This window comes from Peromyscus californicus, unplaced genomic scaffold, assembly GCF_007827085.1.
Source record: "Peromyscus californicus insignis strain IS unplaced genomic scaffold, ASM782708v3 Scaffold_7__1_contigs__length_154581171, whole genome shotgun sequence".
Classification (NCBI taxonomy): domain Eukaryota; kingdom Metazoa; phylum Chordata; class Mammalia; order Rodentia; family Cricetidae; genus Peromyscus; species Peromyscus californicus.
This window is the reverse complement of record NW_026294595.1, coordinates 27,570,272-27,593,099: the sequence shown is the minus strand read 5'-3', so window position 1 is coordinate 27,593,099 and position 22,828 is coordinate 27,570,272. Positions and strand designations below refer to the sequence as shown.

At 44.6% G+C, this 22,828-nt stretch overlaps 1 protein-coding gene across 2 annotated transcripts in view; it reads right to left on the bottom strand.

Moving 5' to 3' along the window:
* The window catches only part of Kif5c (kinesin family member 5C), a 159,783-nt gene that overhangs the window by 85,537 nt on the left and 51,418 nt on the right, over positions 1-22,828 (bottom strand). For both annotated transcript variants that reach the window (XM_052725855.1, XM_052725854.1), the window contains exons 3-7: positions 14,189-14,262; positions 7,879-7,983; positions 2,442-2,490; positions 2,133-2,188; positions 1,298-1,385 (exon numbers count right to left, since the gene is read on the bottom strand). In XM_052725855.1, coding sequence (XP_052581815.1) covers positions 1,298-1,385; positions 2,133-2,188; positions 2,442-2,490; positions 7,879-7,983; positions 14,189-14,262 — 372 coding nt within the window. The remainder of the gene's footprint in view (positions 1-1,297; positions 1,386-2,132; positions 2,189-2,441; positions 2,491-7,878; positions 7,984-14,188; positions 14,263-22,828) is intronic.

Sequence of the window (22,828 nt, the reverse complement as noted above, 5' to 3'; positions counted from 1 at the left end):
AAATGGTGCTTGCTGTCAAGCCTGACATCGGAGTTCAATTTCCAGGGCCCACGTGTTAGGGAGAACCGGCTCCCTAAAGCTGTTCTCTATCTTCCATGTGTACACGTATGCACAGGCACGCACGAGCGCGTGCACGCACCCACACACATACACACACTCACTCACTCACAAATGAATAATGTGGGATAAACCTTGCCAAAATGACAAGCACACTAGTAACATCCTGGACCCTCAGCTCTGGAGCCAGCAGCCAATTCTGGGACACCGTGAATAATTCATCATCGCCAGCTTAAGAAACACAGGGAGAAAGTTTCAATGTGCACACGTGAGTTCCAGGCAGAACAGAAAGAATCAGTGTTTTCCTGAACTGTATTCAAGGATAGGTCAGCTCTGAAAGCTGCCACATCCATGAGTGTCATCTGACAAGCTGTCAGGTAGAGAAGAATTTCAGTTCTGGATCACAGACCTGGAGCCCATCCATGGAGGAGCCTTAAGATCAGCTCCTAGAAGAGTCTCGACCAGTGTCTTCTGCTAGTGCTTGAACCTCTTCTATACAGTAACTTCGCTCCCTTCCTTGGCCGCAGGCTTCACCTGGGGCAGCTCTTGGGGAGTTCTCCTGAGAGTTGGCTGAGCCTGTCTCCCCAGCCTCAGCACCACCTCACACCTTCCTCAGCATCAGAACCCAGAACATCGATGCACTCACCGCACTGCCCGCACATCCTCTCCTGATTTTTTTTTTTCCTCCTCCAAACTAGAAATTCTTAGTTCCTTCAGCCCTGTGGGAACTTAGACTTCTTTGTCCGCACCCCTCTGGAAAGGACAGCCCTCGTCTCTTTAAAGAGCCTCTGCTGCTCCAGTACACTCGTGCAGCTCCCAGGGACGGGACACCGGTGCAGAAGCTGCCTGGCACGTTAGCTTCTGTGAGTGCGTCTACTGTAAGCCTGTGCTGGAGGGATTTTTTGGAACCTGCCAGCTCTCCTCTGACTCCCTCTTTGCATTTACTCACCTTCTACAGAGGAAGAAGCCCAATAGCTTTCCCTTGTATGTGACATGAATTCATTAGCTCTGATATTTTTTTTTAAAACCTCTTATCAGAACCCAAGGACGCTCACCCAACACTTGAAGACCTCAGAGTACAGCCAGCGCTCACACTGCACATGAGCCAGAGTCTGTCTGCTCACAGCTCTCTGCTGCCTTCCCATGCAAGCATCACGTGTGCCTCATCCCCCAGCCGTCCCGCACGGAGGGCAGATACTGGGGTTCTAGGTGACAGCACAAACGTCACCGCTGCACTTACTTGTCACAGCCACGTGTCGGTTTGCTTTGCCCTCATCTATCACATCCATGACCTCCTCAGGGCTTGACACAAACCTCTCGGTGCACCCCTGCAAGAGTCAAAAGCAGGTCAGGATGGCCACTGCAACAACTGGAAAGCAAGCGCATCTGGAAGCAGCTACACCTCCTCCTTTTCCTTTCTACAGGTGCGATAAACAGAAAGGGCGTGATGCTGCCCAACAGTGTTTCCTCCTTGCCCGGGGCTTGGAGTCTACATTAAAGAGAAGTAGGAGCTAGCTCTGGGAAAACTAGATGTAAAGCTGGGGGAAATGCTTTTTAAGCTCATGTTCATACCCTGCAGCAATATTTTCAGAAGGCAGAAACTACAAGGAGAAAATCTATGAGAAGGGAAGAAATGAGAATGAATTTCCTCATCTTCCGTCATTATTTACCATTTCAGTCATTAACAGTAGGCATGATGCTACTACCATAGACTTCTGTGAGGTACAAAGCACAGACCATCGCATTCAATCCCCAAAACCTCTTTAAGATGAGCAATACTAAATAGGAATATTTAAATAATAGCTTTCATAAGGAAGGCTGGGTAAATAGTTCATAGCTTATACATAGCTTAAGCACCAGGTTAGATCCCCAGCACCAAAAATTAATAAAAATAATTTACATGCAGGAAAGCTACAGTTGAAGAAGCTAAATGTTGATTTTTGTAGCAGATCAATATTATAGATAAGGCTTGGGGTTAACAAGGTCTTTTGGATACTCTTTAGAGCTCTCACGTAATAATCATTTGGACAGTGACTAGAGAGAAGTCGGCTGCATCACCCCAGCTCTTCCCATACCTTTACATACGGGACTCTGTTTTTATCTTCATGAACAGCCAAGTTGGTTTTGGACACTGTAGTGACAAAATGATGGCATGGAAAGAAGAAAAGGAAAGTTAAAAACCCTGGATTGCAAGAAGAATAGCAATGCTTACAGAAGACAGGCAAGTCTATTCTTTCATAATTTGCAAGTTAAACTGTGGCTGCGCAGAGCACACAGCCTGAAGGCAAACATCTCTCTAAATTTTCATCAGCTGCCCAGGCAGAAGGGCCCTAACTCCTCACCCCCGCCCCTTGGACTTCAATTACAGAGCACACACAGCTTACCGTCAAGCAAGTCCCTTATTTTGTCCAAGTAGATCTCAAAATAGGAAACCTAGTTAAAGAGAAATCGAAATTGGAATATAAATGCCATACCACATTTCAAAAGCATTACTACTAAACTCAGGGAAGCTTTTGCTGTGGCTGAGAAAAGGGGGTACCAAGTGAAGGTCACAGTCCGAGCACAAAGCTGCAGGTGCCCCTCATGTGTTCCTCCTGCTTGCTCACTGTGACTACGCACCTGCCACACGTGGACCACTCTCTAGCTCCACACTTTTGGCTCCTCTGGGCTCCACTCAGGTGCTAGACAGCCTCTTACAAGAGGACCCAAGTTCCACCTTAGCTGAACACCAAGCAAATGTCCGTGTGTGGTGATAGCCACAAGTGAAAACATCCCAAACCAGTGATGTTCATATAGACCTCACCCAACTGCATGATACCACAGCCTCGTCAGGTCCATGGGAACACAGCTTACATATTAACATGAAGGAAGCAAGGAGAAGCTAAGGATGTTTGAGACTACAGGGGCTCAGAAAGATACCTGGGAGAGTACTGCTGAAGGTAGCCAGCAGTGGAGTCTTTGAAGGATTGGAACAAACGTGGTTTAATGAAGACGACTGGCCAGGTATGGTGCCTTATGCCTATAATCCCAGATCAGAAGGCCAAGCAAGAGGACTGTCGTGAGTCTAAGGCCAGCCAGGACTATAGAATAATACTCTTTCTCAAAAACCAAGAGAACAAACAAAAAATGATTAGACTTTTTTAGGAAAAGGAGGCCTTCTACATAATTATTCTCAAACCTTAGCCCATCCCTACTTTTTTTTTTTTTTTTTTTTTTTTTTTTTTTTTTTTTTTTTTTTGGTTTTTCGAGACACAGTTTCCCTGTGTAGCTTTGCGCCTTTCCTGGAACTCACTTGGTAGCCCAGGCTGGCCTCGAACTCACAGAGATCTGCCTGGCTCTGCCTCCCAAGTGCTGGAATTAAAGGCGTGCGCCACCACCGCCCATCCCATCCCTACTTATATCAATATCTGCTACAGAACCGCAGAGCCCTGAAAACTGCCACAGTGGAACTGAAGCAGAGTCTCAGATATCGGAACCCAGAAATCAGCTTCTAAATTCCCAGGTGACTAGTCAGATAGCTGAAGAAATGAAATGCTTAAACTAAGAATCAATTCCAAGGAATTTAATGTACACAATAGCCTCAATTTCCTGATCTGGCGAATGAGGCCATTTAGTCTTGAAGATGTGAAAAATTCTCTCCAAGATTTTGCACACTGTTTGTTTCTGACTTTTTCATCCCAGATAAACTTTCCCCCAAATTCATAAGCATCTTTGAAATACAAATAAGAGAATGGACAAAAGAAAAATACAGACATGGACTACATAATGACATTCAACAATAGACCGCATATATGGTAGCAGTCCCATAAGATCATGCTGTCTAGCGATATCACAGATTCCTTGTTTTTTATAAGTTATCTATGATGCTTACAGAATGATAAACCTGTCTTACAGATTTCTCAGGCTATATCCCATCGTTAGACTGCTGTGGGATGTTCTGTATGTCAAATATGTTGCTCTGATTGGTTAGTAAATAAAACACTGATTGGCCAGTAGCCAGACAGAAAGGATAGGCAGGACAAGCAGAGAAGAGAATTCTGGGAAGTGGAAGGCTGAGTCAGAGAGACACTGCCAGCCGCCACCATGACAAGCAGCATGTGAAGATGCCGGTAAGCCACAAGCCACGTGGCAAGGTATAGATTTATAGAAATGGATTAGTTTAAGATATAAGAACAGTTAGCAAGAAGCCTGGCATGATCATACAGTTTGTAACCAATATAAGTCTCTGTGTTTACTTGGTTGGGTCTGAGTGGCTGCAGGACTGGCGGGTAATAGAGATTTGTCCTGACTGTGGGCCAGGCAGGAAAACTCTAGCTACATTAGACCAGCCATGATTATGACTGTTGGAAAACTGGGCTCCGCCTACTCAGGTGAAACTTCAGGACTGGACAAACCCTACCTCTAATTTGGGGAATATGAAGACACCTCTGCCCTGTCACTAATGTCTCTCCCAGCTTAGCTCTGGCTCATTATCTCTTGTGTGCCACCATCTGGAACCACCCACTTCCCAGTTCCCAGCAGCTTTGAGATTCTCGCTTTGAAATCTACAAGAAGCAGCTGGGTATTGTGGTATCTGCTCCTGGGTACCTGTACCTCTAATAACACCTGCCTGTTCATCTGCCCAACTCCTCAATCCATCTCTACTGGGCACTCCTGACAGTCAGAAGTCTCCCTGCTCTCTCCTCCCAGTTCTTTGTTTTTGTTAATTTGTCCTGGTTGTCTAGAGGTTTTCCTCAGGGTTTGAACCCAGGGCCTCACACATGCAAGGCTTATACTCTACTGCTGAGCTAAACCAGCCCTACCTGTTCTCTCCAATCTTTCAGTTTGCCACATTCCTCATTGCCCAGTCCTCAAAGCCCAATTTCAGTCATCTCTAGCCAGGCCCTCCCTGCAGCCAGCCCCATTCGGGTGCCAACCTATTCGAGTTCATGATTCTCTAACTGCCATTATTTCCCACTACCTCTGAGATTTTTTTATTTAATATCTTCCATACATTCATATAATGCATTTTGATCATATTCACCCTCAGCTCTGGACAGCCTAAGCATGTGGTTTACTTCCACAAATTACTGAGAAAATTAATTACATCTAAAACGTAGTCAGGAACCATGTACTGCCGAGCCTGGCAATTAAATTCCTCTTCATATTTAATGCAAGTTAAAATCAAATCCTGATTTATTAATTTCTGCTTTTGTGAGGTGTCAACATTCATCTTGTTATTTCAACTGCTTTGTGAGAGCAGGTGGAAGGAAAATCAGTAGGCATTGTTTGGTGGTAAACAACAGCATGATCAGAAATAACATTTAAAACCTGTGTGGGGTGCATTAAGGAGCGGATTTTTAATACTGCCTTAATGGGGCCTCTTTTGGTTTAGCCTGTTAGCATGTAAGTTCAGAATGCAGAGTCCACACAGCTAACGTAGCCACTTACCATTCTTATTAACGGAAAAGCAAGTCAACTCTGAAATGCACAGTGGGAACCAGCACACAAGATTTAACTCTAGAGACACAGGAAATATTCTTCCCCTCCCCCACCATTTCAAGCCAGAGCTGTTCTTAATCATAATAAGATTCTGACACAAGACACTAGTTCCAGGGCAGTAATTGGTTTAACATCTTATTCGGGATTATCACTTAAGACCTCTGTAGTAGTTTAAAGTGTGTCAGCATAAACAGTCTTAAAGAAGCACTAAGCCTCTAAATCTAGATCCCATCAAAGCAACAAGCTCGGTAGCCTCAGACATAAGGAAGCCTGCGAGGGGAAGAAGCAAGCTTTCACCAACGCGGCGACACGTGACGTGCTGGATGTAATTCATAATTGGGCAAACAGCCAGCAATGGCCTTTTGGAATGTAAATTTAGGAACGGTTTGTTGTAGAAAGAAATAAGGGGAGAGGTTGAAAATGTTTGATTGCTGCATTCATTTATTTATTTTGTGTGGGGGTGGGAAGGGCCTGAGCCCTGGTGCACATGTGGAGAATGACCCGTGGGAGTCTGTTCTCTTCTTCCACATGTGGTGCTCAGGGATTAAACTTGGGTTGCCGGGCTTGGCAGAAAATGCCTTTACCCACTGAGCCACCTCACCAGCCCAGAAAAAAAAAAAGCCTAATAAAAACAAAAAGGTACTAAGTATCAGTTTGGGGCTAGGGTCTATTTGGACCATTGTAGTGGGTAGCCATTCTATCTTTGATCTGGAAGTTCCAACCCCCATTGAGACTTCGGCAACGGTCACGCCTACAAGGCGGGGCCAAGGGAGGCGCCTGGAGACCGGAGATCTGGATGGGCTGAGCTCTCACTCTCTTCCGGGACCCTGGACAGTGGAGGTGGACCAAGCAGAGCTCCAGAGAACACCGCTGGACTGCGATACACCTTCCCCAGACCCCGCGACCTACCTATCCCTTAATTTGTAAGTTACGCCACTAAATAAATCTCCTTTTAACTACGTGGAGTGGCCTTAATAATTTCACGAATAGACCATCTGTCTATATCTGAGCTCCAGCTTCCTCGTGACTAACTCACAGGGTCATGTGTACTGACATTCAAGCTTTCAGGACCACTGATCTACCCAGCTCTAGGCCTTCTTAGAACAGTCTCTCCTCCCTGCCCTTCAACACCTCTAGGCACAAAGATGGAGAACCAGACATTGTGTTTGTACGGGAATACAAAAGAAGGGCAGGGACTGCTCTAGACTGGCCAGTCAACCCCTTCAGAGGAGAACACAGACTTGGAAACATTCAACAAGAAGCTGCCATGCTGCCCAAGACCCTCCCAACAAACCAGAGAAGTAGTCTGGAATCAGAGAAAGAGGCAAGTGAAAGTGTTGAAGGGCAGGGATAGAAGGTACAGCTTGTTTCAGGGTGGTGCAAACAGTAAAGATTTAAATAACGATGACTATACAATTTAGGGAATTACTAAACTCTACAAAATTATGTTCTTAAAGGATTAATTTTATGCCATATGAACCATATCTCAATTGGTTTGTTTGTTTGTTTTGTTTTGTTTTTTATTTTTTGGTTTTTTACTTTAAAAGAAAGGAAAACCCAAGGCTGGAATTCCCTCATCTTCACAGCCTGCCCCACACCAGCCACACAGTTTCTACCTTATGACATGTCTCTCTGCTTAAACAAGTAGCCCTTCCGGGATTTACAAAGTTCAAATTTTATGATTTAATTGCTATAATAATAGAGTAGAAGTCTCCCTTTCAATTTCAACTTAATTGAGATTAGTGGTTCTGGGTTAAAATAAAATAATAACAAGGAGGAAGAGGAAAAGGACTAATTTCCTTCCAACACTTCTCCAAGAGGGAAGAAGGAGTCACATACAGGGGAGTGAGGAGTGTGCATCCCCTTTGAGAGTCACATTATTCAAGACAGCATGTGACCTTGTACTGAGTTTAGCACTGCTCAACAAAGTATTCTCCAGGTTTCTTTGGCCATATGATGCTTTTCTCTGGCAGCTTCCCGGTTGGTAACACAAGGGATTGTGTTCCATGGAATTCATATTGGGGAATGGTGTCCTAACCCACACACAGATATACTCCTGGCCTACCTTCAGTAAAGGCATAGGGAAGTGGGGAGAATCCAAGCGATGAGCAAGATGATTCCACCCATAAAGGGGGCTTATACTTTCCTCATACTGCTATTTTAAGCAAACCACTCCAAAAGCTTGGTACTGACCTAAATCCTTAATGGTAGGGTCTGCTTCCCACAGAATGGCACTTGAATTAAAAGAGACCATCTTTTATATCTATCTGAAAGGAGGAAGACTGGGAAATGTGACTTAGGACCTAGAGTCCTGTCTTGTTCTTAGTTAAAAGCACTTACCTTGATGTGAAACTCCAGGTTCTCATCCATGGAATAGATGTGATCAAAGATGTCATGTGCGATCCTCGGTATAATACCCATAAGTTGAGGATCATGCAACTTCCCCTATGAGTAGAAAATACAAACACACAGGTAGTTAAAAGAGTGTTGGGAACTACATGGGAGAGGAATAGGAGTCTTCCTTTCTCAAATAATGTCATTTAATCTGGAAAATCCAAGTTGATTTTGTGGGTCATGTTTTGCTTGGTTCCTGCACACCAAACAGAAGTTTCTAGAATGATTGGTGAGGAGGGCTAGAAATGGGCATTAGTCTCGGCTCAACCCAGGGCTTCTTCAGCAGAACCAACAAAACAGGAAGCAACCACACAAGGGCTGCGGCTCTTTGGGGATCTACCTAACTACTCACCATGTTTCCCTTCGTATCCAGCAGAGGGCTGTCCTGGCTGTGCCATCAGCCCACCAGCGGCCCTCCCTCGCAAATCCAAACTCACACAAGCAGTGAGGGGGTGAAAAGGAGGAAGGTGGGAGAGGGAACGAGCATGCTTTAGTTTAACTTGTAATATTTACAAATTAGCCAGAACCAACCCATCCAGGTAAGCTAATCCTGAATAAAGTCATCCTGAGAATGGGTAATTAATCATGGTTCAAAAATCTCTAAAATCCTCACCCTCAAAGTGTCTTCTTCAGGATCATTTTTCAGACCAGACAAGAAAATCCATTCCATCGATCTCTTTTTGAAATCTATAATTCTCAGCCTGGATTGTTTTTTTGTTTTGTTTTTCACCACTTTAATTCATTTTACCTAGCAGGTAGCAGGATAAATACTCTCTTTGAACATTACTAAATCCACTTTTATTGCCCAGAATTTCTTTTTCCACCTATGAAGACTCTCAAAAGATGTCATAATGGCTGGGGATGTGGGAAGCCCTGGGACCACTCATTGGAAGGAATGGGGAGGGAGAGTGGGAGAGACAATAGCCTACAATTCCTACTAAAGGGATCCTGAAGGATTTAAAGCCATGGTTTTGGTGTGACCTTGAGGTACACAGTTCCACAGAATCTTCTCTTGAATATTCAAGTCCTCCCCCAAATGTTAAACAACCTGTGTGTCCATGAACACAGCCTGCAGGTCTGCAGTGATGGTACACCTGAAGAAGGTTTTAGACTTTTTGGAAGTTATAAACCTCTAAGAATAACACAAAAGCTAGTTTTCTCCTCGGTCCCCGGGGATGCCCAACAACCTTTTCAAATCAGACCCAGATACTAGGTCCTTGGTTGCCTAGTGCCGTGAGGCCAACTTGGTTTTCCTCAGTCCTCTTTTACTTCAGGCCTTCATCACACAGCACGCTCCTCAGGGACTTCCAAGTCAACATTTGAGTTTGCTTTAAAAGCAAGAACCCACATGGACAGAGGCACTAAAGACGTGCCACCAAGAACTTGGTGTCATAATTTCTCAGCACATCAGACTGCTGACTTTCTACTCTATTAAAAAGCAATAGGGATGCAGAATTCAGACTTGTCTGACTACTCTCCTATCTGGCTACTCTGGCATGCTGCCTTCATCTATCAAGAACAATAAATCAGATGATGTATTTACATTGTGTTTTAGTTTGGTTCTAGACACATTAAAAACAGTGTTGGCCTAACGCTCAGGAGATTTAGCAAATACTTACTGCATGAAATTAGGGCAGAGTTTAAGTTCAATAGAATACATAGTGTTCACCAGCACAGGGACTCAATAAATGTTAGCGTTATAACATGCAGCTCCCAACAGGCTCGCTCTAAGTGGGGGTGGGGTTGGCTTGACCTCAGAAGTCCTAAAACACTGTTCTACTCCAGACTATTACCGCACTTTATCTTAGGAAAACAGCACTGAATAACTGAGACTTGGGGTTTCAAGCTTGATCACATTTAAATCACATAGCCCATCATAAATAAACACAAACAAAACAGACATGGCCACATGCTCTACACTGTAGAGACTATCAGAAGAAAAGATTCCTAGGATAAGAAGAAAGATTTTCTTCCAGTTAAATTTCACTGCCCAACTCAGTTAATCAAAAGTCTTTTCTACCCAAACCTCCAGGGCTCTTGAATAATCCATGCTAACCCTTCAGCTTCTTCTCAGTGGTCCTCTACCAGAGAAGAATAATTGGTCATCTAAAAGTCATTTATAATTGACTCAAATGTGTTTTCCTAGATGGTTTTCTCCCAACAGATCACCTTTTATTGATTCCTGACTTAAAATCAGCCTGCCAAAATAACCCGGGGCAGGGAGTGTGTGTGTGATATTAAATAGTATATGGCGAGTGAGTATATAAATATGGAATATATATGTGATATATAGGAAGGTATAATGTATGTGAGATATGTGTCTATTTGTTATGGGGCAGTGTGAAGAGAGATTTATAATGTGGATACATATATGTATGTGTACATATATATGGGGGTATAATGTATATGTTTGTGATGCATATATGTGAAGGATATCTGTATGGCATATGTTCTGTCTATGTGGTGGATATGGAATGTGTGTGTGGCATATATATGGATATGTGGAGTGCTCCCATATAAGTGTGTTGTGTCTGTGTCTATACGCTATGTGTGTAGAAGATGTGTGTGATACATGTAGAATGCCTGTGTGCGACATATATGGAAAGTGTATGTATAATATATATATATGGAATGCCTGTGTGCACATGAGTGTATATATGTATGTATGTCTGTGTCTACATGTATATAAAGATCTTACTGTTTCCAAGCTAACTGCTTCCAGATGAAACATACATGCCTGAAACAATGTGATCGCCAGGCTATGAACAGAGGTAAATTCAGTCAACAGGAAAGCCTTTACGGCTGAGATAGTAGAGATGGCTTTCTGGGGAGCCCCCAGATTGTATGGAATGATTGAGAGTTAGGCTGAACAGAAGCTGTGGATGGCAGGGCTGGGCTGGCCAAGCATGCCCTATCAGAGACAGCCAAAGCACAGTCTGGCTCGGGGATAAGAGAGGCACGGGACAAAGAAGGGAGCTGCTATCTGCTGCTCCTCCAAGGGAGCAAATAGAACCAACACTTTCTAGCTGTGTTCTGTAGGACTCTTCAGAAACTTTTCCAGCTGAACAGAGGCTTCCAGGAGCAGGTACAGAGGAGAAACAAGACATAGCCCACTGGCCACTCAACAAGACTCTCTTTGTTCTCTGCCAGTGGCCTTGCTGACTTCCAATTTCCTCAAACACTGTAGACGGGAAGGCAAGAGGCCTGCAGTGTGTGAACACCATGCACTCTTGATTTGGTTAGGAATCATTAGGCTGGTTTACAAGGTGGCCACAAAGACTACATGATTCCTATGGCCTCCAGATGTCCCTCTGAATAGAAGGAAAACCACAAGGTGCCCCCAGACATCTCCCACGCATGCTGAAGAGGGCCACTGAGTGCAGGAACCCAGCAACAGCCCTTCCAAGCATCAGGCCGAGTTCAAGCAACGAGAGAGCTTCCACCCTGTGCTTGTTCGCAGCCATGCCCAGCATCCTGTCTAGAAACCTGCTTTCTCCTGACAAGTCCATGGTCCTTGTGTGACCGTGCCTACCATCCTTGGGACCAGTATTATCCAGTGGGTCCTATTTCACCTGAAAATCCTCCTTAAATGCAGCATCATGAGAAGCTAATCTTTCCAATTTTATGGAGGATTATGTGTTGTTCTCTATAACAGAAGATAAAGGTAACACCACTGGATGCTGGACCAAAAATAGGGGGATTAAAATAAAAAAAAAAAAAACTGCTTTAAAATGTGGCAGGCTGTTCACTCGGGGAACTAACATCCCTTCTGAATGCCTTTGAAAGATCATTGTATGTAATTCTGAATATATAAAATCCTCCTTTTAGGAGACACAAGCCCTGCAGAGCAGTTCTTATTTAATTGCATTCCAGTCTCCTGAATTTCTGTTTCCTACAGTCTATGAGTTCGGCTTACAGCAACCCCTTTCCTCTGGTTTCCACTTAGCAGACCCCCTACCTTCCTCGAGTCTACCAGCATCCACAGAAGAACAGGATCCAGCCTGGGGGCTGGGTGACAGGGAAAAGATTCAGCCAGCTCCTTCCAGCTCCAGGCAAAAGTCACAACAAAGAAGTAACTCATGACAACTGACAAAAAATGCATAGGTGACAGAATCTGGGGGACTTGAATGAGATCAGTGTGGAATCCAGGTCCTCTCGAGTGCCATACAAGTGTGCTCAAGGCAGATGGTCCTTCACACTGCAAAGGACCAAAAGCTCCAGGGAATCTCATTTACAAAGTGTCCCTGCTTAACCAGCACTGAAGGCCTGGCACACCTCTTCCCCATCACCGACACCTAGCCACTTTCCTCTAGAGTCTTCCTTTGCGGGGCAGTCTCTCTTAATGTCTATAATTTTTAAGCTTCTGACATTTAGCAAACATTTGACATTTCTCAATGATAAATTAATCCCAAAGCTTAGAATTCACTCTTGTAAGCATTCCCTAGTAGTCTGGGGATTCAAAATAGTAAAGGGTTTTTCTCTCATGTTACACACACCTTACTAATTTTCCAAAAACCTAAAAATCGATGGACTACCTCTTGAGAACATGTTCTCTCCTTCTTCCTCTCCATCAGTTTCTGGCCCCGCCCCCCCATCCTCCATCTTCAGAAAAAGTGGGGCTGGGCAAGTATGCAACTAAACTTTTCTAGTGCCGTCAAGATCAAGGACCTGGGAGTCCTTAAGAGAGAGACAGATGAGGGGCCAAGTGGAGAGTGCAGACACTAAGCCCAGGTCTCCTGGAATGTACTGCTGGGGCGGGTGAGGCGTGGAGAGAACTGGCTAACCCAGCCCATGCTTCGGGCAACAGTCCTGACAGAGAAGAGGCGTGTTTCTTTAATCTGCACGGTCTCCAAACCACTTTGTCTTCTGCAAAATGGGCGAAAGAAAGTCAACACCACAGAAATGAGATCCCCCTCAGCACCCCACCCCAAATTCAAATCAGTGCACAGAACATCAGAGCTCTGAAGATTTTAGCCTCCCGCCTTTGAAATCTCCTCTTCAATAGGAATGATTCATGAGCTAAACCTATTCTGCAGCAGCCGACTCACTGCCCTTCCCAGGAGGGCTTCATAAATGAAAAAAAAAAAAAAAAAAAAAAACTCAGCTTGAAGGATTAAGGATTCATCCTACCCTGCTGCTTGTAAACTGAATTCCCCATATTCATTCGATGCTGTTTCACAGAATAACCATTCTCGCCTCTCCTCACCTGCCAGGTAGGCCTAGCCTTTGGATAAATTATCCAGTACCAGAGGGCTTCAGGGGGTCCCTGGTAAAAACCAGGAAAGCAGGCAATAAAGGGTCCCTGTTTGGGAGACAGCCTGAAGAACCAAGCTGTGTGGTCAAAGCAGGGGGGCCATCCCTTCCAGGGCTTGCAGAGGCCCGGTGTGCACCTTTCAGAAGAAGGCACACACCAGTTCACATCAGAAGGTGCACATCAGTCCATCTTCACCGTGGTTGTGGGCCTACCAGAGACTCCAGCCCCATACACACGCGGTGGACAGAGCCACCACTGGTGCTGCTTTAACAGATACTATATGTGGCCTCTTCTTGGTGATAACCACATACATGTTAAGAAGACAGACAAGAGCTAGGAGCATAGCTCAGTGGCAAAGCATTTGCTTAGGATGCATAAGGCCCCAAGTTCAAGCCCCAACAATGAAAATAAAGAAAAGAAAAAAGACCACAAAGATGAACAAGACAATGGAGATTCCTGCTCTAGGAAAATGCAGATTCTGCTGTCCTAAAATCCATCCAGTGCTACAAATCTTCAGTGTTCAGTCTAAGAATATGGAAAAACCAGAATTGTGAAAAAATTAGAATTGTGTGTACTTATCTCATTTTAAAGACTGCCAGCAATTATATATATAATATATATATACAACTATATATATATATAATATATATATATATAGAGAGAGAGAGAGAGAAAGACAGAGAGACAGAGACAGAGAGACAGAGAAACAGATGGACAGACGGACGTCATGCAAGTCAGATAAAAGCATGTCTGTAGGCTAAATTTGGTTTATTCATTTATTTATTTCAAGACAGTCTCTCTGTATAGCAGTCCTGCTGTCTTGGAACTCACAGAGATCTACCTGCCTCTGCCTCCCAAGTGCTGAGATTAAAGGCGTGTGCCACCACTACCTGGCTACTCACTGCTACTTAAACTCCCCAACCTAACCATCTCTGCTGTCACATGCATCTCAAGCTTTGCTGAAAGCACCAGCCACCTCAGACACTGACAGCGCAAACTTACCTCCATGGTATGGGTTTTTCCTGAAGAAGTCTGCCCGTATGCAAAAATTGTCCCATTATAACCCTCAAGGACATCTGCAAACACAAAATAGATTCAAATTAATTCATTACTTTGATCCTACACTGGTATTGGTTGCATGCGTCAAAGTTAGTTTCTAAATGGTCCATCTCATTCTTACTCAAATGACATGTGCCAACTGCTTGTGCTTTTTAAGTGCGATTGTGAAATAAGCACAGAAATGAGTCTGTTGTTCCACAAATAAAAAGAAAGGGACTCCCATTTCTACAGACTGCATGACTGAAGGGGTAGGGCCATTTTTAGCTACTTGAAGCTCTCGTCTACATGAGGGTCTCTTGAGATCATTTAGGAGGAAAAGCAAGCTCTGCCTGAAGCATTGGTCTGGGTAGGCTTAAATCTGGATCCTTCGAGCCATTTCCCATGAAGGTCTCACCAGGGTCCCATCAAAACAGACTAGAGCTAGGGGAGGGAAAGGCACCCTACTGCAAACTGAGCCCCACAGACAATCCAATCAGCCTGGAAACCAGCAGGCCTGACTTAAACTTAATGCCTGTTTTTTCACTGTCTTGCTACCAAGACGGCCTGGGCCCCGCAACATCAGGAATCTCTCTTAATTGCACAGTAAGCACACTGTGAAAGCCCACAGGCATGGCAGGCCGGCTTCCGTTTCACACAGGGACGAGAGGAGGTGTGCAGGGGGGCTGCTTTATGTTGTGGAGCTGAAGATCATCTGTGGGAATTCTTTCAAAGCAGCAGAGGTGATTAAAACATATTCCCTCCTGCCTTCCCCTCATCCATACAACCATCACAGAAAGGGAAACAATTCATAATTAATATCCTTGACCCACCATTCTGCACCGAGAGGAATTCTTAATGTGACTGATGGGGAGAGCAAGGAAGGATGCCCTACACAGAGGACGCTAATGTGGTTGATGGTGAGAACAAGGAGGGGTGCCCTAGATAGAGGACGCTACTTGGAGCCATGGAGAAAAGTGTACCAGCCAGTCAACTCCACCTCTTTACAGATTAGGATGGTCCCCTCTCTGAATTTTATTATGCTGGCTTTTTGTGTTTGTTTGGTTTTTTGTTTGTTTTGCTTGCTAGGGTTTTTTTATATAAAGCATACATATTTTACCAGTCTGAGATTGTTAGAGTATAACTTAGGACCAGAGAAGAAAGGATTTTCCTGCAGGGAGTTAAAAACAGGAAACAAAAATAAGTAAGATTTAAAAAAACAAAATAATCATCCTAGCAGCCCTTAAGGGTTTGCATCACTGGGTGAACTAGCCGAGGCATTGCTGGAGAGCTCACACGGGTGGTGAGGAAGAAAGCTGGCGGGCTGACCCAGCTACCACCCAGGCCCAGAACCAGGGCTGTGAGTTGGCCCACCCCAACATCCACCTCGTCTATGAACTGCTGGAGCATGCGAAGGGGCCGGACCTGCAGATTCAAAGCTACAGGATCTCCATGGCACAGGACAACAACAGGATAGCCAAGAGGAGTCCCAGTGAGAGCCCAGTACCGAGGATGGAGCAGAAGTCAGAGGCCTCGAACCAGAGTCATTGCAATGAACACTTACAGGTAAACATGGATGGACTAAAGGGTGAACTGTGTGACTTGTTTTTACTTGTTTGTTTGGTTGGTTTGGTTTGGTTTGGTTTGGTTTGGTTTGGGGTTTTTGTTGTTTCTTTTTGTTGAGTTTTTGTTGTTGTTGTTGTTTTGTGGGGGGAGGTTGCAAGGGCAGAGGGAGGAATTGAGGGTCTGGGGAGATGAGTGGGATTGGGATGCACGAGGTGAAATCCATAAAGAATCAATAAAAGTTTTTTTTTTTTAAAGGAGTTTGCATAAAGCTGGGGGTGGGGAATGCTCACATATATCAGTCTTCGGGAAACGGTTTTTGAGAGTGGTTTCCCTGGTAACAGCAGGAAGCAGGAAAAAAGAAGAACCTGAAGAAGTCAGTGTTAGAACCGGTTAGAGGCTTAAGCTTCAGTTTTCATGAAAATGTCAACTCTCAGAAAAAAGATTCCTCAGGGCTGGAGACAGCACCAGGGCATTGTGCCTCCACACTACCACAATAATGTCCTTTGAGGGACCCAAAGAAAGAGGTTCCATCCTTCAGTTGTGATTTTACAATTCAATCCTCATGACACAAACAACTGCAGGCAATTGGAATGCCAAGTGCTGTCACTGTCACAGCAGAAAACCTTCCTTTATTAGAAACTAAACATCTCTCCTCAAACTGAAGGGCCTTTCTTACTTTATCTTCCTGTGGATGCAGGGCTTCCCACTCACTAGTCTGGAGCCAACATCCATCCGGCTCCTGACCTAGAGCCTGTCCTTCTCAAGCATGGTACCCTGCTCTCTGGAGTAACTGGAGGCAGGGGCTCTGGGGTGGCTCAGAGCCTAAATCCAGCGCACACCTCTTCCTCTGCCAGACAGAAGGAAGCTAGCATCTCCACAAGGTCTCTAGGCCACTCTCACCAAGCATAATGCACAGTTTTACCAACTAGCTTCTTTTCCCTGTTCTCCTGTGGTTGCGGACTGGGTCATATCTATGAAAAGGACAGCAACAAGTCTCGGGTAGATTGGTTGAGCTAGCCCTTCTCTAGTGGGCACAAAAACACTGGCTTCAGTCCTCAGCATCAGTCCTCAGCATCCCACAATCGAGGAGAGATGGCACATCCCTGTGATCCCAGCTCTGAAGAAATGGAAGCAAAAGGATTAGATCTTCAAGGTTATCCTTAGCTCCATGAGGTCTTAAGGATAGCCTGAGCTAAATGAGAGCCCATTCAGTCCCAGAGACTGAAGTGGCAATCACAGAGCTTGGCCTGCACGGGTCTGCGCTAGGTCCTCTGCATATGTGCTATGGTTGTGTAGCGTGGGGTGTTTGTGGGACTCCTAACAGTGGGAGTAGGGGGTGTCTCTGACTCTTTCCCCTGCTCTTGGGACCCTTTTCCTCCCACTGGTTTGTCTTGTCCAGCCTTGATATGAGGGTAGGTGCCTAGTCTTATATCTTCTCATGCCGTGTTCAGTTGATATCCTTGGGAGGCCTGCTCTTCTCTGAAGGGAAACAGAGAAGGAGTGCATCTAGGAGAGAGGGGAAGTGTGTGTGGGGGGGGGGAGGTGGACTGAGAAGAGTGGAGGAAGGGGAAGCTGCAGGCTGGATGTGTTGTATGAGAGAAGAATAAGTAATAGGAAAAAAGGAAAAAGGGGGGCATCTTACAACCTGGGACCAGGGAGATATATATATATTATATATGTGTATGTATGTATATGTGTGTGCGAGCGTGTATGTATGCATGCACGCATGTATATATACATATACACTAAAAAAATCCTCATTTGTAGTTCCTATGGTAATAGAGTTGAATTAAGACCAATGACTTCCTTCAATAAAAAGTGACCGCAGCAGAGGGAATAAAGAGAAGAGCATGCCTGAGTGGCACTGGCTTACTTGGGGCTGAGCTGCTAAGAGGCATGTGGGACTGGACTCAGAGAACATCCATTCTCTTTATTATGTCAACACTGAGCACAATTTCCTTCTTCTTATTTTTTTTAATAGCGAACATATAAGCCCACTAAAACAAACTCTGATTGGCCTTTAAAGTACCAAGAATCATCGTACAACTAATACATTTTGGGGAGATCATCTCCCGGATCAAAATTGAAAGCAGCTGATGTTGCCCTCTATCGACTCAATTCTGAACTAAAAGATAATTTCAAAAGATAAAAAGGTTCTTTTAACCGAGGGATGTCTATTTTCTCAGGTTTGAGAGGATGTGTTTGTGTATTCAATCTCTGTTTTACGTTTAGTGAGGGTCCTAGCAAGAGAAAGCCATGGGTGAGCAATGCAGTTCAGGATCTGGAAGAGGAGCCAGCACAGAATCTGCTGAGGGAAGATCTGAGCACTGGCTTGTGCTGGGCTCTGTGCAGAACCACATGCCACCTCCTGGGCCACACTGTAACCCCCAACCAAAGGCCCACAAAAAGACACTTTCATCGCAGTAAATGGCAAACAGTTCCTGGGCCTGAGAAACACATTTGTTTTCGTTTCTGCCTAGCAGAATGACTATTTCCACGCCCTGGTGATGCTCTTCCAGACAGAACCTTTCTTTGTGATGGTGTCTTGTGAGTTGAGAAACTCACACCACAGAGCCCCACACCTCACAGACCAGCATGTGCCCATCCAGCAGCCAGGCAAACCCAGAAGCTTCTACAGCAGGTAACAAGTGCCATCATACTTCCCAAAGAGCAGGGGAGATCACAGCTCCTCAGAAACACTGGCCAGCTGCAGCTCCAGATGTCTGAAGACCAAGTGTGCACCCTAGGTTCTGCTCATGTCTGAATCCAGGTATGGCTGGAGCAGAAGTGAGTCCTTTGTTAAGTAAGAACCTGGGGACCATTCATCACACCTACACATCAGTGTTCCCTAGGAGGCTCTGCCTCGCCTACGAGACCTCTCCAGGTGAAATGGTGGCGTTTCTGGGACACTGAGGTTTCTGACAACAGCTGCAGGCTGCTGGGTTTGGGGATCCTAAGATTCTTATCAGCCAACCAAACATCTCGAGCTGGCCATGACTGCAGAGTGACGGTCCAAGCTCCATACACCAGTGGCCACAAAAAGAAACTTTCATCTCAGGACATGGCAGACAGTTCTGGGGCCTGAGAAAAACATTTGCTTTCGCCTCTGTTGAGCAGAACGACTATTTCCACACCCTGGTGATGCTCTGTGTGAAGGACGCTGCATTTCAGAACAGAAATGCACCCTCCAACTGGTCAGCACAAGGCCGTGGGACCACAACAGCTATTTATTTCTCCTCTATTGTCCTCCCACCCCCATTCCTATCCCCGTCATTTTGGACTGTTGGTTAATAGTCCATATGGCCTGATTGAAAAAGAACTCATAAAATAACTACTTGGTGACTGCATGTGTTTAAATGCTCTTTGTGGACTCATCAGAAAGGAAAGGCAAGATAATTCAGAGCACCGTGAGTTGCAAACCAAGCCCCAGACCCACTCCATCTTCTAGATCTGGCCGAAGTGCTTTTGCCTCTGAGCATCAAATTCCACTTCAATATGGTGAGAATAGTAATGTTCACACTTCATAAACTGAAGCTTTTAGATGCAACATGTAAAGCGATTAAGAACAAACCATACAGAGCTAAGTGTAATTCTTTAGGAGTCATATAGAATAATGAAATAGATCTGAGTCTATCTTCCAGTGCTTAAAGCTTTCCAGTCTGCCCACACTGCCTACAGCATAAAGTCCAGCATGTCCACCAGAGGATCCGGACTGACTCTTGGAACCTCATTTCTCATCATGCACTCATCACCTTACACCACGCCCTCTGTACTACCCGAGCATGCCACACTGTTTGTGTCTTTATGTTCTTGCAGTTCCCTCTGCTACTGCAGCTCTGCTATAATCTCTAGTCCTCAGGGCCAAATCTTTCCAAGAAGCTTTGATTCTCCACACTCACCAAAATCATCACAAAATGGCACTCCTCTGTGTTGTCCCAGCATTGTGCACACACTCATCTTAACCTACATAATGCCTGTATAAAGTGCATGATAATGGTATATGCATTTGCCTCTCCCTCTACATTGAGAGCTTATAGCAGATAGTCTTATATGTTTTAGTGACTCCAGTCCCTGTCAGTGCTTATCACACAGTAAGCACTTAATACTACCCATATAAATAAATAACATAATTTAAAGGAATCAAAACTGGAAAATAAAAAACCACCTTCTCTAGCATTTGGATAGTCCATATTTAGTTTATTTGGAAGGCAAATGCCCAGAGCAGCTTCTGCTGGCTAGGATACAGTTACCAGGATCTCAATAATAATATCCAGTAACCACAGTGTTTAATGCCTAGACACCCACAGAAGCCTTATCAACTGTGATTACAACTGTAAGTCACAAACCTTACAACTTCTTCCCACAGAAATCAGGAAATCCACATGCTCTGTCAGCCAACATTTTGAAAAACCCACCAAAGATGGGAATGTGGGAAATGCCAGGACTCTGCAATTGCAAATAGATCCTCAGAGTCATGAAGGGTTTAGATAGACTAGGAAGTAGAGGTCACCAGCCTATGACAGCATCATGAATCAGGAGATGGTGATAATCTTCAGAATCATTTGATTCACATTTCAGTCTCTAGAGAAGATGTCCATTGTACCCTATCCCAGCCCTAACTCAGGTAGCGCTCTTATGATAATAGTGTCCAGTTACGCTCCATTATGTACCCCGAGAAGGTCTTGCTTATATATTTATGCTTTACCTTCATGGTGCAGAAAGGAAATCACTTCCTCTCATCATAGTCTTGGAGGTTACTTTTAAAAGTTCAATCAGTATCTGTAGAGCCCAGGAAGAGAAAGGGCCTGTGAACAGGAGACGTGAAGAGCTCTTAAGAGGAAGTGTAGACAGCAGAAAACGTACTATGAGGGAGAGAGGATCCAGGGATTTAAGGTTTGAAATGAGTACAGAGATAGAAAATGAAGAGAGAGAAGCTGGGCAGGGTGAGCTAACCAAAACTAAGGATGTGCAAAGAACTTCTATGGAAACCCACTACTTTGGAAGTTCATTAAAAAACAAAATTACACGCACACGCACGCACGCACGCATGCACACGCACAAGGAGTTTGAATACAGATGCCCTGCATGAATGGACAGTGATCCCCTCTAGAGGGCATGAGTTATTAAATGAAATCACAGTACCAAGCATGAGACATCTCACTACAAGGTATTGGTCAGGGAGACCCCAGAGGCCCCCCAAAACAATACAGCTTTGCCATTGTTCTTGGTTATGCAACCCAACTAGATGATAAGACCTTAGTGCTGAAACATCAGCACATTGGTTGAACAACAGCAAGAAAGCAGCTGGAACTGATCTGGAAGTGTCCTCCCTGCTGGCCAGCTTAACAGTACCAGAAGGTGCAAAGCAGGCCACTGGGGGAGAAAAGATGTCAGCGGCATGCCTGCAGCCAGCCCTCCATGCCACAATACCAACCTGCCAGGCAAGACTCAGTGAGCAGGGACATGAAGGTGTTAGGGTAACCAACTGGTTTTGGCTTGGATTTGAGGCCTCCTTCACAGGAAGGAATTTAGACCTGACACTTTAAACCTGGCTTTGCCCGGGAGGCCACCGGCCCTAGGAGGAACACAGTATTGTTGTTCTGGTAAATAGTCATACAGTCAAACTGCCTTCTAAGAATTTGTGCCTCTGCCTACCGACGGTGCTGCCCTCAGTCTTGGCTTCTCTCTGCAGCAGTCACAGCTAAAGGAGAGACTCGTAGCTGACCAAAGTACTGAGAACAAGTGTCTCTTCAAGCAAGTGCTCAGCCTTCAACAGATATCCAACTCCCACATCCCCCAAGGCTCAGAAAACACCATGGAGAGACACAGAGAGTTGGGGAGTGCGGAGTGGTGAGATGCTGTCTTCGGAACATGACATGGCCGTTGTACCCATAAACTCACTGCAGTTATGAGATGAGTCAACGTTCCAGCAAGCATCACTAATTGGACTCAGTGTCCAAAAAAGGGGGGGGGGCATAAAGTAGTGAGGGAGACATGTTGGAGGTACATGGGGTGGGTGGGAGGAGGGGATGAGTTAGGGGTGTCTGGAAAACTGGGAGCCAGGAGTTGAGGGTTCCTCCGGAGAGTGGAGGCAAGGAGTTAGGGGTACAAATAATCAAGATGCATTGTTCATGTATGAAAAGAATAAATAAAAGATAGTCTATTTTTTAAAGGTTTAACCAATGTCCAATCAGGCCTTTGTTACCCTAACAATTTCTTTCAAGGGAGAATAAGGTATTTGTCATTGCTACCAAATGAATGTATTCCCATTACAGCCATAGTGCCCTGTTTAGCATGTACTGAGCCCTGTTCTTCTAAATGGTTTTCTTTGTAGATCACCATCTGTATGGAGTGGCAAGTTACTTAAGGTTAGGACTTATCTCCATAGAGACTGTTTCTTTTTCATTTAGCTTTTAGCTGATACATATAAAACACAAAAAGTGCACACATTAATGGGGATGAGATTGTCTCTTTATGACATCTCATACTAAGAAAAAATCCAAACATTGAAAGGAGAACACACACTATCGAATAAAAACCCAAAGATGATTACTATTTGTTAATCACAGGGTTGTGTTGTTGTTGTTGTTGTTTTTTAATGGAGTGCATCCATTTCTAATTACATTGGCACAGAGGTAGCTGGATGTATTTAAACGGTCTTCATGCTTAGCACAGCATGTGGTAAATACTATTTGCTTCTGGTAATGAAATTGGGGGCAGAAAAAGATGGAAATTCTGGCACGTGTGATTAATCTTACTATGATAAAAAAAAAAAAAAAACAACCAACTATGTACAAGCTCAGTTACAGGGGGGAGGCGGGCCTGAGTAGGAGCAAGCCAAGGAACACAGAAAACATCCAAAGAGAGGCAAAGGAGGCAAAGACAAGAACTACCACTGCTTATAGACCAAAACCGTTCATTCAAAACAGCTCAGATCTAGGCATATTTTTTCTTGTCAGTTTCCTATAATAATCTCGCCGAGAAACCCTTCCAAATTAATTGATGTCTGTAACAAGAATGTGAATAAACACACATCTCAGC